The sequence below is a fragment of the Natator depressus genome, chromosome 21 (assembly GCF_965152275.1).
Source record: "Natator depressus isolate rNatDep1 chromosome 21, rNatDep2.hap1, whole genome shotgun sequence".
Classification (NCBI taxonomy): domain Eukaryota; kingdom Metazoa; phylum Chordata; order Testudines; family Cheloniidae; genus Natator; species Natator depressus.
The window spans coordinates 9,182,718-9,201,345 of NC_134254.1; the positions used below are offsets into that span (position 1 = coordinate 9,182,718).

General features: G+C 52.2%; 1 protein-coding gene across 5 annotated transcripts in view; it reads right to left on the minus strand.

Annotated features, from left to right (window-relative positions):
• Positions 1-18,628, minus strand: part of FOXP4 (forkhead box P4) — a 101,062-nt gene that overhangs the window by 14,203 nt on the left and 68,231 nt on the right. For all 5 annotated transcript variants that reach the window (XR_012635994.1, XM_074936262.1, XM_074936261.1 and 2 more), the window contains 4 exons: positions 16,357-16,440; positions 14,712-14,913; positions 14,529-14,605; positions 12,963-13,064 (listed from right to left, as the gene is read on the minus strand). Coding sequence is in view for 4 of the 5 variants with exons in the window: in XM_074936262.1 (XP_074792363.1) it covers positions 12,963-13,064; positions 14,529-14,605; positions 14,712-14,913; positions 16,357-16,440 (465 nt within the window). In the remaining variant the exon portion in view is untranslated. The remainder of the gene's footprint in view (positions 1-12,962; positions 13,065-14,528; positions 14,606-14,711; positions 14,914-16,356; positions 16,441-18,628) is intronic.

An 18,628-nucleotide genomic window follows, 5' to 3' on the forward strand; every position in this document is an offset into this window, starting at 1 on the left:
CCGGCTCTGTCAGCCAGTGCGCTCCTCCTCCCCTACAGCCCTGCTCACCAGCAACCGAGCCTCCCTCAAACCCACCTCCCGAGCTGATGGGTGGCTGGCAGCAGTAGGGGTGGGGAAGCTCTCAGCCAGCCACGTTCTGCTCAGCAGCTACTCAGGACGGTCGGCCTGTGGGCGGGGGACAGAACTACACACGAACAGCGACCGCTGCGTAGAACCACACAGAGGCTGCTCTGGAAACAGCTCCCTCACACTGTGTAAGTAGGGCGGACGGCAACCTACAGCACTTGCCGAGCTAGACAGTCCTACCACTGGGATCGTCCTTAGCGCTGGGACGTTTGCCATCTCCGCCTGCGTGCTGGGCTGATCTGGGGGGCTTTAAGTGACAGTAGCACTCGTGAATAGCGTGGCACCGACAGCCCAGAGATGGAAGCCCTCCAGACACTGCTTGGCCAACGCCAGTACAGGTGTCTCCCACGCTGCATTTCTCCCCTCGGGACATCATCTCCAAGGAGGGGAGGGGGCGGCGGAAGGGGTTTAGTCTTCATGGCTACTTGAGGTGTTTGGGGATTTTGTTTCATGCCCGTTTGCGTGGGCACCTCCCCGCCAGCATCTGGCCTGAGAGCCATCTGAGATGGTAAATTCTAGTCACCGATGGCCTGCCCACCGTAGCCCACTGCCGATCGCCGAGCCTCAAATGCGGTGCGCTCAGCTAGCCACCTGAGACAAGGAGAGTCGCTCGCTGCCTCTGCCAACGGAAAGCGGCATCCCCCTCCGGGCCCCTCGCACTGAGGTGAGGAGTGGGCTTGGGGACAAGCCCCTATGCTATATCGCACCCCTCCAAGGCAGGCAGGCGGCACCCTTTCTGATACCCTGCCCAGATAGCCATCTTCGGCCCTTCTATGGCCCCTGTGACCCTGGCATCTCAGTCTTTAACGCACTTCTCATCACACCCCTGGGAGGCAGGGCAGGGCAAGAATCCCCCTTCAGCAGGTGGGGAGCTGAGAGGCACAGAGACTAATTGGCCTGCCCAAAGTCACACAGGAAGTGAATCATCAAGCAGGGAATGGACCCATAGTCTCCTGAGTCCCAGGCGAATGCCCTAAACACCACACTCAGCACCGCCCTCTAGTCACATCCCTTAGAGGGAATATATGACACCCCCCCCCAACCCCCTCAACAAAAGCATTTGCTGCATCTTACCCCAGCCAGGGAGAGGGGGAGGAGAGACGGCAGGCGGGGTCCTGCAGAAGGAATCCCAACCTCCCTACTTCTCTCATCTCAGCCAACCGGCCTGGGGATAAAACAGCCTCTCCCCCCCCGACCCCATCCTTTTCCTTCCCAAGGCCCAGCAACCTCGATCCTGTGAGACTGCCCAGCGCTCTGAGCTCCCACTTGCGCCAACAGGAGCTGAGGGTGCTCAGCTGGTGGTAAGTTGGGGCCCTCCACAAGTCTCGGCTCAGCCAAATCCTGAGCCATTGGCGGGTGGCGGAGGGAAAGGAAAGGCAGACGGGGACAGGGAAGGGGTGAGCTGCATCAGAAAGGCACACAAGAAGCAGTCGTCGCCACTCTGAGCTTGGAGACGCTTGGCAAAGCTGGCTTATTTTTTTTTTTAAAGTCCGTTCCTTCCCTTTTTCCTTTCTGTCGCCCATCTTTACATTTCTAAATGTAAAATAAAGAGACACACACGTAGGCAGACGGCACAGCCCCGAGAGACACCGGCTCCCCCTTTCCCCTTCCAACTCCCTGCCATTTGCTACTGCCCCTATTTCATTACCAATTTTAATTTGCCTCTAATTAAATCCTGTGTATTTTTCCGACTCACTTGCTAATCCATGAGGGAGGCAGGAGGCTGGAGTGGAATCTCTCCGAGCTATAATTACAAAGGGCCTAATCACGCCGGGGCTCTGCCTTTGAATAAATTTCCTTGCATTAAGGTTCTCAGATTCTCTGCCTTGCAAATGAGAATGACCCCAATTTCAGGAAGTTGGCCTCAGAGGGTTTTTTTTTTTTTTTTTATTTCGAGTCCTGATTCGTGATGAGAGACTAATTCGTTACGCTAAAACATTAACAGCAATTTAAAAGGTCGAACGGGGGCCGCATAAACAAAGGAACCAGCCAAGACAACATGGCAAAAGGAGAGACAGGGACCGGGACCAAAACCCGCTCCCTGGAAAGTGTTACAGTTCCCGAAAACTCATCCAATTGGACCGTTTCCTCCTTTTTGCGTTAAAAAAAAATCCAAAAATCAAACAAAAAGTATGACTCCTCCCCAAGCCCTGAACAAATGCATCCGCTCTTGCCAAAGCAACACCATTACCCGATACATCCAGTGTGGATGCTGGGTCAGCAGCCTCTCTGCATTATTCTTATTTCTAGTGCGGCACTGCCTGGAGGTTCCAACTGAGATCGGGGCTTCATTGCGCTAGGCGCTGTACACACAACCAGTGGGAGACAGTGCCTGCCCTAAAACAGTTAAGGCATGGGAGAGAGGAAGGATTACTCCCTCTACTTCACAGATGGGGAACTGAGGCACAGAGAGATTAAAAGTAGCATTCTCAAAAGCACCGGGCATGTTTACACTGCGTTTTAAAATCTGTGACAGTGAGTCTCCGTGCCGGTGTCTACAGACTCGGTCTCACAAGGTTCATGCTACAGCGCTAGAAACAGCCGTACAGACAGTGGGGCTTGGCCTCTGAAGCCTTGGAAGGGGTTACAAGAGTCTACACAGCTGGTTTTCAGTGCTTTGTTGACCTGGGCTCGGAGGCTTGCCGCTGCAGCTTTTAAAGTGCAGTGTAGACGTACCCCTAACAAGCCAGCAACCGTTTCCTTAGGAAAATCAGACTTAGGGCCTTAGGAGAAAGTTAGTGGGACTTAAGTTTCTTGGTGACTTTTGAAAGTGCAGCTTAGGCTCCTAAGTCACTTTGGGTAAAATATTCAGAAGTGCCTAAGTGACTAGTCCAAGGTCACCCAGGGAGTCTTGTGGCAGCACAAGAAATCGAACCCATCCCCTTCCGCAGCTGTGCCAACACTCATGGGAGAGGGTTCCCACTGGCGCCTCTCAGGTCTCATATGGCTGTTCCCACAAACAGCGGGCACACGCAGCAAGCTCGTGGCCACTGGCAAAGAAAAGCTCTGCCATTCTCATTAGAAACAAATTGGGGGGGGGGGGGACGAGGAAGGTTCTTGCACTGGGGTTCCTTCCCTGAACTTGAGACCTTTGCCACAGACACCAAGCAAGGGGCTCGATCTGCGGCAAGCCAAGGTCCCCCTACTGGTTCAGGAGCCCCAAGACGTCGCTTTGGGAACCTCTCGCCCTCAGCTCTTCGGTACAGCGGCACGTCCCCCTGAAAGAGACTTTGACCAGGGGGGTTTTGATGAAGAGGAGTTTGGATGCTTGGAGCGGGATTTTTTTCCCTTAAGGTGTCACCTGGCAGATGGGATCTGCACTGGATCCCACTACCCTTCAACCCGTGCCCTCTGGCTAGCAAACAGAGCTTTTCCTTTAGCACACAGCAGAATGAATAAATCTCCTGGACAGCTCCCACCTCCTCCCTTCCTGTGTGTATTTGGGATTCCTCCTTCAAACAAAGACCAGATTAAAGGAGGGAGGGACAGCAAGGCCACAACCCTTATTAAAAAATAATACCCCGGCACTGTACAGTAATGACTCAGGAACCCAAATGTAAGCAGAATCCCACCATTACTGTACAATGCTGTCATGGGTGTGTGTGTATATATTAATAGGGGCATGAAGTGGGAGGAAAATGAATCAAAATCATTCGGAGGGCCAGGAGAGAGTGCTGAAGAATTGAATGGAAAATAAAAGAATTTTGTTTTGTTTTTTTAAAACCATTCTATGTAATTTAACAGAGAATTCTCTTCCTTGCTGTAGAATTCAACGGAATTCAAAATACCTCCAGATAGGATCGCATTCTCCATTCAGTGCGGCGGGATTTTAGGGTAGAACCCCATCACGGATTCATCCCTACTGACTTCAACAGGGACTTTTCCATAAAGAAAATTCTGCTCTGGGGGATGCAGATATAAATCCACGCAAATCAATGGAGTACCCAGATCACGGGCTGAGAGTCGAATGGTGCCAAGGGATGCCACCTGAGATTAGGCCGCCCATTCTGCTAGGTGCTGTACAAACACACAAGGTATGTACAAAAAACCCCCATAGCAGTGAGTCTTAGAACCTGGGTCAACTGATTTGGCCACATGAGGCTCACGCTTACGGGCTAAAAATAGCAGGGAGAGGACTGGTTTGGGCTGAAGTCTGGGCTCTCAGACCCACCCGCCCCCCTCACTAGATTTCAGAGCCCAGGCTCCAGCATGAGCCTGTACATCTAAACTGGAGCACAAGCCTGAATCAGCTGATCTGGGCTCTAAGATTCACTGACGTGGGTGGTTTGGTTTTTTTAACGCACACATAGTGAGACACAGTCCCTCCCTGAACCCAGCTTTCCTGATTCCCAGGCCAATGCCCTAACCACTAGACCAGCCTAGTTCTCAACAGAAGCAGCTCCTTAGACAGTGACTTGCATGCAAATACATTTCAATGCAACATCGCACGGGTAGGAACGATGTGGCCCACCCAGGAACAGGTAGATCCTCTCTCACCGGAAAGCCTACCACGTCTATCTAGGTGCCACTCACGGCTGGAGCTCCCTTTTGTCTTCCACTGGACAAGGATCCAGATCTCAACACCTATAAAGCTGCATTTCAGGGCATAGCCCAGTGTCAGGGCTTGCCTGGATGGGCTCTTATAGGCGATGTCTACACAGCAGCACACGTAGGCATATCTGACCGAGCTTTGATCGAGCTCGCTCGCTACAAATAGCGGTGAAGGTGCAGTGTCGCGGGCGCTGGCACGGGGTAGCTGTCGGAGTACAAGCCCAACCGATCTGACCTAGCACAGGACACTGTGGCTTCTCTGCTAGCCCACCAAAATAGCTCAGCCAAACCTAGCTTGGGGATGCCTACACATGCTGCAATCATGCGTCCTGACTGTAGTGTAGACGGACCCACTGTGGCTGTTATAACACATGGGACTGCAGGCCAAGAGAGCAATAACCCCTTGGAAGTGCATGGCCCCGAGTGTTAATGGTTCTCTTGTGAAATGGACATTGGGATGGGTGAGGAAAGCCAGGCTGAGATATAAAAATCAACCTGGGTAGTTTATTGGCGGGGGGGTCTGACATTGCCAGGTCCAGGCTCCTACAAGAGGTTAAACCACCCAGTGTTTCGAGTGCACCCACCATGGGGTAAGGTCACACACCTGATTAACCGGGCTGGTGTTGGGGTGCAGTTTGAGGTGTGGGGGGGAGGTCTCTCCCGCCTCGTCTCAGATCCTCTGCTCTCAGGCAGCCTCCTTGCCTTATTGTGATGTGGCTTTTGCATTTCAACAGAGTATTTATTTAGTGCCAGGCTTGGCTGCTCTGTTTGCCTCTCATCTTTGCCTTGTCTAATGATGTTTGCTTTATGCCCCGGCCCTGATTTCCCTCCCAACCCCTGCCCCCACCCCATCATGCTCAAGATTTCTCTGCTGTTGCAGCTGCATGCACCGTCACGCCGAAACACGCCACTACCCCTTCCTCGCCTCTCACTTCCTTCCTTCTCTGTGCGCTTTGCGCTTGCCCAGTGCCTCCTACCTGCTGATCAGCCGGGATTCCAGGAAAGAGGTGAAATGTCAGAGCTGGTTGGTGGGGGGAATTTAAGGGTTTTTATTATAATGTTTCCCCTCCAAAACAAGTTTTTTGCTTTTAAAGACTAAGACTTTTTCCCCCTCCCCCACTTCTGGCCCCGCTTCTTTTCAGGGGCAAAACGGAAAAAGAAAGACAGCAAAAAGGAGGAGGAAAAAGAGATGGGTGGAGACGCCCTTCCAAAACTAGAACATTTCAGTTTTTCCCTATAAAAAAATTACAAATTTAGGGGGAAAAAAACAGTTTTCTGCAAAACATTGTGGGGGGGCGTGGAGAGGGGAGAAGAAGGGAGAGGGAGGAGGAGAAAAGGCAATTTTTCCATCCTCAAATGTTTTAGAATGAGAAATTTTGGACAGTTCGGCTAAATTGTAATGTTTCTGTTTTACAGGTGGGGAAACTGAGGCAGTCAGGAGAAATAGAACACGCCCAGAGTTAGGAATAGAACCCAGGTGTTCCGACTCCCAGTCTCTAAACCCTGGACATTATTCCTGACTCTGGGTGAGGAGGGAAATCCAGACGTGCCGACTCCCCGTCCCTTGTTCTAACCATTATTCACGCCCCGTGAACGGCGCCAGGTTCTAATGAGAGCGACGGGTGTGGAAGTGGTGTTCCCCCACGCCAGAAACAAACCTGCCAGCTCTGCGGGTGCGATCGCTGCGGGGGTGAGATCCCCAGTGCGACCCGTGCGGGGCAGCGCTGGCAGAAGTGCTCAGACACTGTGCTGGCCTGGCGTGCAAAGAGCTGTTCCCCTGCAAGTGCAATGCTCCACGTGAGCCATCAGGGGGAGTCGATGACTGGTGCAGGAAACTCACGAAGCCGTTCAAACGGCTGGAGTCCTTCCCGGGGTTGTTTAACTGACCTCTTACCCAGAGCGCTGGTTAATGTTACAGCTCACTTCTGTGCAGTGGAAGGGAATTAAAGGGTCGGGCTAAACAGGGGGGCACATTTCTACAGGCCACTTTCTCCGTTCCACAGGAGGGGATACCCCTCTCCTCTCACCGCCTGGGAGCTATGTTCTTGGTACACTTGCACAAGAGGTGAGACGGATCGGCCATGCACAAAGGCCTAATTGAGCTGAAGAAATTAACTTTCTAACACCTTATCTCCAACGGGGGTGGGTTCTAAATCCACGCTACCGCACCAGGCTGGTCTCTCCGGGTTGTCAGATCCTGACAAGCAGGTGGGTGAGACGAAGTGGGAAGAAAACAGAGAAAAGTTCAAGTGATAACAAAGGAAACAAAGGGGAAGAGAGAGTGAGGTGTGTGCAGATGGAGAGATGAGGAATAGGGATGTCTGAACAAAGGAGAACTGGAACGCTAATCCCTAGTCTAGTGAGCAGGGTAGCACCAGCTCTTGTGCCCCTTGAAAGGCATACGAGAGTGAGTGAAGGGGACTAATTGTTGAAACAAGCTCTTTGTGATGTACCATCACAGCCTAAAACAGTCAATGGTAGCTCAGAAGATTTCAGGACAGCTTAGCTCAGGTCCCGCAGCCCCAGCGAAGGGCCCTGAAAATTTGCTTTGCCAGCCCGAGACATTGCAATGCCCTGAACGCTGAACTGTGATCCTGCAGGACACGCACACGTGGGGGCCTAGGCTCTCCCTTCCCTGCCTGGACACCATTATTCACAGTGAGTCAGCCAGGCGCAGGCAATTTGGGAAAGGGGACGCTTGTCAGCTAGTTTTGGGCCTGGCCTTTCAATTTGTTTTTAATAAAGCGAGCGAGCGAGAGAGAGATGTACAAAACTTTATGGGAAAGGCTTCCAAGCTTTTTTCTGTCAATAAAATTCTATGACCTCTGCTAGGTGTGAGGTCAGATTAGACAATCACATTGGTCCCTTCTGGTCTTGAAGTTTGTGGGCCAGATTCTCACCTGATGTAAATCAGCTTGGCTCTGCTGAAGTCCGTGGAGCCGCACCGATCTATGCCAGCTAAGGTACGGGGCCTTTAATCCTGCTAGTGCCAAGTCATCTGGTGCACACCTCTGGTATTGCCTGATGTCCTCAGGTTGCCAGATATCAGGCTCAAGGGACTTGGGCCTATGGCATGGAAACATCCCTGGTCTTGGTCACTGATCTGGTGATGGACTAAGATCAGATGGCCATGCCAACTGGCCAGCTGCCTTGGAGTCTGTTTCATCTCTTGGGTATCATTAATTCATCTGTGAACCCTTTTCGTTCCAGAGATTGGGGCAGGATTGAGGGGAATCCCTATCAAATGACACTTGTTTGACTTGTATGAAATCATACTTTTAAAAATATATAATGTGCACATGTGCCTGGGAGATTCCCTTGACAATAGATGATGATAAAAAACAAACACGGCAGGAAGTGAAATTAACCAAACTATTCTCCACTATCCCAGCCGGGAGCATGAAAAGTAAAGTGGGACAAATAGTTGAAAGGGAGAGAGCCTATTAAAATACTTTGTCTGAATGGTATGAAAGATGGAAGGTATTTTTGTTCATGGGGCACAGATAAATAGTTATAAAAGATTAATAATAGATGTTAGAAGCCTGTTATAGACATGACTAATATATGTTCTAGACAGCTAGAAGCATGTCAGCAGATGGTGTTATAAGCAGGGCTGGTGGAAAGTTTTCTGTTGAAACTGTTCTCCAGTGGGAAATTGGGTATTTGATAGAGAGAGAGAGTGTGTTTTCTGCAGAAAATTCAATTTTGAATTTTAAAAAAACCCAACTGCCTAGAAACTGAAATATTTTGCTTTAGAAATGACACCACAGTTGTGCAATTCCCATGATGCACAGCCTTCTTTGCCCCTGAGGGAGGGCAATAGTGCATCATGGGAGAGGCAGTTCAACTAGGGACCCTGGCTTATAGAGGAGAATGGGGGCATGAGACATTTGAACTACAAATCCCATGAGATGGTGTGGTGGCATTTCAGAATCAAAAAATTTTTTTCCAATGAAAACTTAAAATTTTCCACAGAGAAAAAACCCCATTGTGATAAGCTCTAGTCATAAACCATGGTTATAAGTGACTTATTGAGCTGTTGGAATCTATAATAGTTGATTAAAACATCTAGCAATCATTTATTAGACCTTCAGGAATGCATCATTCGTATAAAAAGTGTGATCCTAAAAGATGTTATTTGAATCACAGATAAAGACATTTCTTTTAAGTTTTATATTCATAGTGCCCCTCTAAGTGCTTTGATCCATGTTACTTTGAGTTAAAGTGAGTTGAATTTTGTTGTAATCCATATACATACATACCAGGAAAACAAACAAACAACGGTCTCAACACAGGGGGGTTTCTAAAGAACAGTAACAGAGAACTTGAGAACCAAAGCGACGGCTCCACACACTGACTGAGCGAGTGCTTGTTCTACTGCAACATGAACAAGTCTCTCATTAATTTTCCCCATTATGGCAGTGCCTAGATGCTCCAAATTGAGATGGGGTCCCATTTTGCTGGGCACTGCAAACACCCATAGTACAGGACAGTCCCTGCCCTGGACAGCTCCCAGCTGAAACACAAGGCAGATGAAGAATGGATTATTAAACCCATTTTACAGATGGGGAACTGGGGCCCAAACTGATTACCTGACATGCCCAAGGTCACACGGAGTCTGTGTCAGAGCTGGGAACTGAACCCAGGTCTCCTGAATCCCCATCCAGTGCTTTAACCATTGGACCATTCATTCTCTCCTTATACCCTTGAACGGCTTCCTATACAAACCACCGCTAGCCAGCCGTACAACCAGCAGCAAACTATTCATTGTAAGAGGCACATGCCAACTAAGGGTGAGCGAACTGGGTTGGCTCAGTTAAGAAGCCTCACCCCCACCAGCCAAACCTTCTTTTGAATTTAATATTCCCACCCCCTACGCTCTCAGCAGCCCTTGAACTTCTGTGCTCCAGAGCTGGAAGCAATGAAAGCTGCGAGAGAGACGGCTCTGATGGGACTTCTGATCCAGTGGGGTATACCAATCCCAGCACAAGAACCACCTACTTGAGCGATTTGCACTAATCGAGGCCCGCTTAAGGCCATGCTGTCCGGGACACAGAGAAGCCAGCTTGGAGAATTGCTCATCCCCACTAGCATTAGCATCGGATGCCATTAGGAACATTTGACTTGGGTTGTAAATTCTTTGGGGGCAGGACTGTCCTTGTTACACAGAGCCTAGCACAGGGAAGTCCTGGTACAAATAATACAAGGGATCAATGGTAATAATAAAAGCAACCCAAAAGAGGATGAGGCCCATCAATGGGGGAAGGGACAGAGAAGGATCAAGCCATAAAGGGCCATGCGGGGTGGATGGGTGAAAATCAAAGAGCCACAGCCCTGAACATGGAGGTTCACCAGGCTTTTGAGGCTTGTGCAGGGAGGTCTTCCAGCGCCCAAAGCTTCCCAGCGCTCAGTTGCACAAGAACTAGCAATAATAGGCATGAGCAATGCGACTATCCCCACCGGCCCGGGGTCAGGTGCACGGAGAGGAATGCTGCTGCAGAGGACAGGAGACTTAGGTCCCATCCCTGGCTCTGCCGCTGACCTGCTGCGTGACCTCGGGCACGTCACTTCTTCCCCTCTGGGCCTCTGTCTCCCCCGATGTATTCAGATTGTAAACTCTTTGGGGGAAAGGGCGGCTTTGCGCTACGGCTATGTACAGCGCCAAGCACAAGGAGGCTCTGATTTAGCCGGGGTCTCGCAGCACTACCGCAAGACACATGATAAAGAACAGTCTGGAGCTTGCAGGTGAGTCAGGGACTCCATACTCCATTGGAGACAATTCCCTTCAGTTCATCCCACCTCCCGCTCTTCCTCTCAGTTCAGTTAATAGGCAGCCGGCTGGGCCGAGCTCTTATTAGGGTTTGAGGCTACACAATGACTCTGGCTTCCCGTTTGAGGGAGCGATTGTATCAGGGGCTGCCTGTGACACTGGCAGAATTATGTCATGTCTGGAGGATGGGATCATGGGGTGGAGGGGGTGGGGGCTGACTGAAAAGCAGTGGTGCCTAGCAGCAGGAACGCGACCCCTGTGCCTTCCCCACCAGAGATGGCGCTCCCCCGGCCCTTCCCTGCAGCCTCCCCGTGAGGGTTTCTCCAGATCTAGACCTGAACCGTTGAATGGAAAAGGCACCGAGAAGGAGTGGAGCCTGAATAACAGAGGGGAGGTGCATGGCGAACCGCAGGGCCAAGGGGCCAGCTTCAGGCTTGGGGTAAGTGGGTGCAAATCTACTGACATCCCGGGGTTGCATCTGCATGCATCTGAAAGCTCAGGTTTTGGGGGGTCTAGGCTTCTATGCAGATTTGACTTCCATGGCACGTAGAGATCACAGCCCCACTGCCTTGCCTGGGGAACCCTGTCTTGTCCTGGTGCCATGAATCCCAACAAACGGGGAGGGAAAGCCGAGCGGCCCTAACTGACTTCAGGACTCCACTGTGCAAGGCACTGTCCATACACAGTAAGAGACAGCTCCTCCACCCCAAAGAACTTACAGTCTGAACAGGACAAGAGAGGAAGGACTGATAGCCTCACTTGACAGAGGGGACACTGAGGCAAAGAGAGATGAAGTGACTTGCACAAGGTCACGGAGCCAGTCTGTGGCAGAGCTGTGAGCTGAAGCCAGGTCTCCAGAGCCCCACACTGGTGCCTGACCCATAACACCACCCTCTCTCAGAACAAGCCCGATGTTTCCCCACTTCTTTGCCAAGGTGAAAGACGGGCTGCAGCCAGCTCATACAGAACCTCCTCCTCATTCTCTCAGATGAGAGTCGGTATCCTAGCGAGAGCCGCGGCGGCTCTGGAGACTTTTACAGCCTGGCTGAGGCGTCCTTTGTGCAGCAAGATACCAGCCCCGGGGTTATCATTAACCTCATTTTCTATTTGTAGCGTCTCACTTTTCTTTTTTTCCTTTTTTCTTTTTTTTTTTTTTTTTTAATACCCTTCTCCTGTACCCAAGACCTACAGGTTTAGCTCAAGACCTAGTTCCTGAGCCTTTTTGAGGGAGCTGCTCACTCCAGCATGATGCCCTGGGGGGACTGAACAGCCCCTACCTGAGAGCACAAACCCTAGTGAGCAGCCATTCACATCCGACCTTCCCTGGAGTTTGAAGACACTTGGGGCGGAGGGGGTGAGGGGAAAAGAGATAAATGCTTAGAAAAAAAGAAGAGTTTGATTTTGCAGTGGAACCAAGCACTCGGGCTCCTGCTGATTTCATTAAGAACTACAGGTGCTCAATCCCCCTAGGGATCAGTTCGACAGCGCTCAAGATGCTACAGAGATGGGCGTTACAGGAAGCCCTAAGACAGACAGAGAGGTAAGTTAGGTGCTCGCACACTAGTTGCTCCGTAACCCCCTTCGGAAACCCTGCAATCTGCCACTCCAATCCCATAATCCTCCCCCGGCCAGGGGCACCCTGGCACACACCATCCAGCGGCCCACAAAGCAGGTGTAGTTCAACAGAGTTCCATCTTTATACAAGGCCAGATGATGCAAAGCCAACTCTGCCAGCTGCCGAGTTGAGCCCATCTCTCTGGCACATAGGGTGTTTGCCTGCATGACGGATGCATGGGGGTGGAGCACAGTTGGGAAGTCCAGCAGGGCTGTTTTGCCCTGTAACACTGGCGAGCGGTGACATCCCAGTACACTTGGAAATGGGAATTTCTCTATTAACCCAGGGGAACAAGGGGACATTTGCTCCTGCGCACCCCTTACATCCTAGGACTTCAGAGGGACCTCTGTGGCTCTCAGGCCTTGTGCTGTGAGGAGAATCGTGCCCATCCCGAGTCATGCTCCGACTGCTCAGGGAAACACAACGACATCCTTCCACTCGCTCCTGCCACCCCCGGCACCTGTCTCAGACCAACGGACCCGTGTGTGTCATGGCTTTACATGGCGCCACTAAGTGTGAGAAATGCCACCAACTGGAGGGGCCATGAAGAAAGACTCACGAGACAATGGGACAACATTATCGGACAGCGATTTGCTGAGGATGGTGCAACTCGGGGACAGCTCAAGGCCATTCTCGGATGTATGACTTGGCTAAAAATCTGCAGCAAATAACCCCACGTCCCCGTATTCCAATGTCAAGAAGCTGCCAAAGTACCACGTCAATAGGCGAGAGTCAGAGGGAAAAGAACTTCTCCAGGAGGCATGCATAGCTGCCCTACATAGCTGTGATCTGGAGCCCACCTCTAATAAAAGCCACCCTGGCAGCAGACCCTGCCATGTACTGCCAGTGCTCTGAGCGATGGAGAGGAGGTGAAGAATGAAATCCCAGGTGGGGCTTTACCTTCCAGGTGGCGGTGTTCCTCCTGAAGTAGGCAAACATCCGCGTGAACCAGTTGTAGATTTCATTCAACGTTAGCTGCCTGTCTGGGGTCTCCAGGATAGCCTGGAATTCAGGGTGGGTGGGGCAAAAAACCAAACCAATTACTCATAAAGCATCAATCCCAAGAGTCTGTATCACTGATCGTGCCTGTCAACAATGATGGGCGAGCTGTAGAAGAGCCAGAGGTTGATGGGGCTCACCCATAGATCTCAAAGCACACAAGCACTGCAAGCCTTGCTGTTCGGGTGCAGAGGGAGCATCTTATAGACTCATAGATATTCAGGTCAGAAGGGACCATTATGATCATCTAGTCTGACCTCCTGCACAGCGCAGGCCACAGAATCTCACCCACCCACTCCTGCAACAAACCTCTCACCTATGTCTGAGCTCTTGAAGTCCGGGGCGTGCAGCAGTTCAGTGGTGGTCTCCTGACTCCCAGCCCAGTGCCCTACCCACTGGACCGTGCTGCCAAAAGGTTACATGCGCTGAACCAACTATCTAACTCCAGAGAAAGCTCAGCTAATCTTGCTGTCCAAAGAACTAAATGGAGTTACAGTGGCAGAAATCACCCTTCTAAGCGAACCTTGTCTGTGTCAGGCACAGGCTTCTGAAGACCCCCACAGAGTGAAAGAGCGAACAATAGGAGTGCTCAGATTTGCATTTCTTCATTAGCATATTTGCATATGCAAATCAAAGGCTCACACATTTGATCCGTGGGGCTGGAGGGGTTGAGAGAGGCTGACGGAGTGGCACAGACTATACCCGAAGCCCCAGAGCCTGTCCTTGGATTTGCTCCGTGGCACCTGTGCTCTGAATGCTACACAAATGGCCAGACAGCACAGAGCTACTGGCAGGGATGCTGAGTCCCTCTATGCCCCATCCCTCCTGGATTTTAAGGTGTGGAGTCCGTGGTGATGGCTGATGACCCTGGAGACTGGGGTTCCCCAATTATCCACAGAACAAGTATAGCACAGGCAAGGCCGGCCCTCCTCCCACACTGCATCAGGATGGATCAACACTATAGACGAAGAGAGGATCGCCACCTTCATGGACCAGTTCTTGGGCCACTCTGATGAGACTCTCAGTAAAAGCGGGCAACCAGTGCCCAGTGGTGTTGGTGAGGCAGATATCCACCCACTGGGAACTCACTTCACAGAGGCAGGTCTTTAAATGCACCCTCATCATTTTTGTGAAATAAATATTACTATGAACAACTTACACGACTGAAGTGCCTTTTCCCTGAGGATCTCCAAGTCATCTGGAGACAACCAGAGCAATGGAGCTACACCAATTTACACAAGCTGAGGATCTGGCCCCTAAGGAATTAACCCTCTCCATGCTCCCCTGTGGAGTTTGTTATCCCGATTTGCTAACGAGGGCCACGGAGATCACAAAGTGAGTCAGTGGCAGAGCTGGGGATGGAACTTGGAGTCCTGCCTCCCAGTTCTCAGCCCTAATCACAAACAGCCTACCACATCGGGACATAGCTGCCTTCACAGCTCCCTGGAGCTGGAGGGGGTTCCTCACCTGCCGGATGAGTGAGGCGTACGTGAAGGGCGGCCGGACGTCTGTGTTTTTGTAAAACTCATGATTCTGTGCAAGCTCTGGAGAGGGGGGGGGAGAGAGAGAGAGAGAGAGAGAATATGAAGGAACCGAATCTAGTAACTCATACCACATGAGCATCAATGACCCACCCACTGCTGCTCTTACCTGAAGATATTGGGGGACAGAATTTTTCAGGGTTTCTCCTGCGAATGGCCCCCATGGTCTGTAAGGTGGAGGAGCTGATGACGGATGGGCCCTGCCGCAAGGGAGTGATGGGGGCGGTGGCGGAGGTGGGGGGATGAGGTAAGCCATCTGGAAAGGTATCTGAAGTGCTCTTGGAGAGGGTGGCGCTTGAGACCAGGTTCAGCTGCACAGACAGGGGCGGAAGAAATTGAGAGCAGTTGGGAACGGACGTAGAGATGGTCTTAGGTAGGGAAAGCGATTCGGTTCCATGCTGACGGGAGGGCGCACAGGGCCCTCTTACCCAGGGGGATGGGCACTAAAGGAGAATCTCATGGATCAAACCAGCTACAGGAAAACTCTGCTATCAACACATTGCAGCTCCATGTGGGCCTGACCCAGCTCCCATCGCAGTCACTGGAAAGGTCCCCATGGGCTTCAGTGCGACTTGGATCCAACCCCGAGTGTCTTAATCCTGAAGCACTTTGCAAGCCAACATACCAACTATACCCAGGGACCACTTCACCCCCCGCCGAAATGCAGCCAGCTCTGAGTTGAGACTGTGGGCAGCCGCTGAACGGGACAGGAAGTGAAGCATTATGCACAGGAAGCAGAGACTCCTGCCTCTCACGGAAACAGCAGGTGGAATTCAGGAGTAATCACCGCAACGTGGTCGGCGTCAAGCCCTTGGCGTTACAGCTCACCTTAGAGAGGGCACCGCTAGAACGTCACACGGGGGCAACTCAGGAGGAAACACGACCGCCATCAGGACTTACTCTCTAGAGCACGCAGGGGTTCCTTAGGGGTGTCTGACCCAGGTACTGCCCAGACCCTTGTGAGAGCTGAGCTAGGAGCTGGCGAGGGATCAGGTACCGAGATATTAAGGGCACTGCGTATGGTTTGCGGGGGATAGGTGCAATGATCCTGATTTCTGGCCTGGAATTTTGTTCAGTGAGCTCTTTAATGGGGACAGGGGAGCGGGCACTGATGAGGACACGTTTGCTCATGCCCCTAGCCAGGTTCACTACTGAACAGGAGCAGAAGGACGTGGGGGGATGAAGCCATGAAAGTATAGGGAGAACAGGCGACCAACAGAGAGAGAGAAAGGCCACCCTTCCAACGAATAAGCTCCTCAGGAGCACGGGGTGATGGCATCAAGCAGGAGGGAGCAGGCTGGAGGGAGGTCAGCATTCCCCGGAGCCTCCTTAACACAGAGGACATCAGCACCTGGGCTTTTCATGAGCTATGCCCTGCTAAAGCATTGGATGGCTAGTAGGGGGAGCAGCATGGACCAGAGCCAAGCCCAGGCCCTCTAGGGCAGAGATCACCAGAAGCAGATCACTTGGGGATCATTGCTCCAAGGACATCATAACCGGGCTTGAGACACTGAGTATGACCTTGACCCTGCCCAGTTTGGACTGCCACCATGCCACTAACAGGGACACGGTCTGCACGGCTTGGCTCAAACCCCTGGGCGAAGCGAGAGAGGAAAGTGGCGATAAGACATTGGGAATGGGCTTTGGAAGAGCTGGACGGGGATGGGCGGACAGATGGGACAGGGATGGAGGCACTGAGAAGAAGGAAACTCGAGGGGATGAGCGACAGATGGAGAAGGCAGGCTGGTGCTTACAGGTTGACTGAAAGGCTTCGGCTCCGAAGGTCTCATATGGAGGTGGGCCATCATTGCCTGGAGACGCTCGCTTTCTTTCGCCAGCTGTGGGGCGAAGCAGGAGGGAAGAGGTTACTTGTTGCTGCAGGGTAACTCCCAGGGCTCTCTAGCGCCCAGCTTCCCAGGGAGCGCTTGCTGAAATGCGCTTCTGCTGCAAGCTTCCTCTCTCATCCCTTGCTTGGCCCGCACGTGCCTGGCACCATCTGGCCAACGTTCCCTGAGTGCTGCTATGTGACAGAGCAGGGCTGTTCTCTTCCATCCCGGGGCCTTTCTTCTTCTCCCATGGCGAGAGGCTGCCGGTGCTGTGGTCTATACCCCCCGCTAGCATCTTCCCGGTAACACCGAACGTTCCTGAAAGCCATGCACTTGGCCATGGGATCGCTTCCCTGGCCCGCTAAAGAGCTGCCTTTTCCTATTGGGGAGGAAGACCCGGACGTGTGCTGACGGCTGCTGGGGTGTCTGCCTGTCATAGCCCACACCTCTGGCTGCACAGGAAGGCAGCGGCCCCGGCCTTCTGGCTGGACGGGCGTCGCTCTAGGTGCTGGGATGAAAAATCTATTGCAAAATAGAGTAATTCCATGCCTCTTTAGATGTAGATCCATCCACACCTCTTCTCTCCCATCCATCCACCATCCCCTCCCACCCGCCAAACTCCTTCCCTTCTCCCACTCCTCTGTTCTCTGGGGCCGTCTCTCCACGTTTCCCAGGTGGCTGTCACTCCGCTCCGTATTCATGCCTCCCTCCTCCATCTGAGGGCCTGGTCCACTTCTCCCCATCCATCTTCTCGCTCCCTCCTTCCCATCATCAGCCTCTCCCGTCCACCCCCTCTGTTCCCTACCAGTGAGCCTGTATTTCTCCTGCCCAGTGTCAGTGCATCAGATCCTACCTCTCTATTCCCCCACACCACACTCCTTCCCATTTTCCCCTACCTACCTGCCCACCCATCCGCCCACTGGTGCAACATTGCTTTAATTGTGTATGTTTGTTTCTCAGAGTGTGGGGAAGGGTGAAATATTCGCTGTGGCACCAGGAGAGATTTTGAGCTGTGGAGAGGCAATGGGACCTGACACCATCTCTCTACATGTCACCTTCCCTTTCCGCCACATCCCCTCAAACTTTGGGCCCCGCTTGCAAACCAGGAGGCACCCAAAGAGGCTACCTCCCACCTCCCGCCCCTGCTGAGGAGGATCCTTCGCTGGGAGCGGAGCGGGAAGCCAGGGGAGGAAGGAGTTAAAAGCAGCAGCCGGAGCAGAGTTGGCTGGAAGTTTGAGCTGCTCCGACGCTCTCATTAGAGCTGACAGATCTCCCCTCCTGATGCAGACACTCTCTCCGCCGACACAGCGGGAGCGCCGCGCTGAAAACTTTATAATTGGTAGCTCTGGTGGCAGCTTCTCCTCTTCGCGCACAGAGCTTTCTGCTATCCCTTCGGGTTTTTTTTTTTTTCCCACCCCACCTCCTCCCTCCCCTCTCCAAGTTCCAGTAATTGCTTTCAACCTCTTGCTTTAGTGAGCGTTTGGGAACAGGATGGAATCACACGGTTTGACTCAGGTGGCTTTAGAATCTCAACTTCACTTTCCAACCAGTGCTCCAGGGAGTTTTTTTCTCTAATTTTTTTTTTTAAATGTCCACCCCTTTCCCTCCCTCATCCCCTCCCCGCCATCAGCTTCATCCTACGTTGCTTTAACTCCTGCCAGCACTCTGCATTACACCAGCTGGCCCTCTCCCTCCTCGAGCAAAGCCTCCTCTGCCGCCCCCCCCCCCCCAGCACAGGTGTGAACTAGCAGCCAAGGCAACCTGGATAACAAGAGTACCCCTGGAGTCAGTCACACAAGCTCCAGGGCTGGTATTTCCCAGGAAAGGGCAAGCAGAGAAGCCCATGGGAGAAACTGTAAATAAAATGGCAAAATGCGTGCACACCCCCCCGTGCAATGGATACACACGTGTCACACGGCACTACAGTTCCTACCCACGGTCACACGCACCAGGCATCTTTGCATTCAGCACGCGTGCGAGAGATGTGGAGACAGTCGCCTACGTGCCGTATAGACACGTCATTAAAATACTCCGCATAGGCAGTTCTCATAGATTATCTCCTTCTCCCCTCGCCCAGCTGGCACCACCCTGTCCCTTTACCCGAACTTGCCTGCGCTAGTGAAAGCCTTCTGCAGCTGCTGCTTTCAACAGCTCCCCTGTCTCTCTCTTGCCTTGAGCCTCAATCGCTTCGCAAACCTCA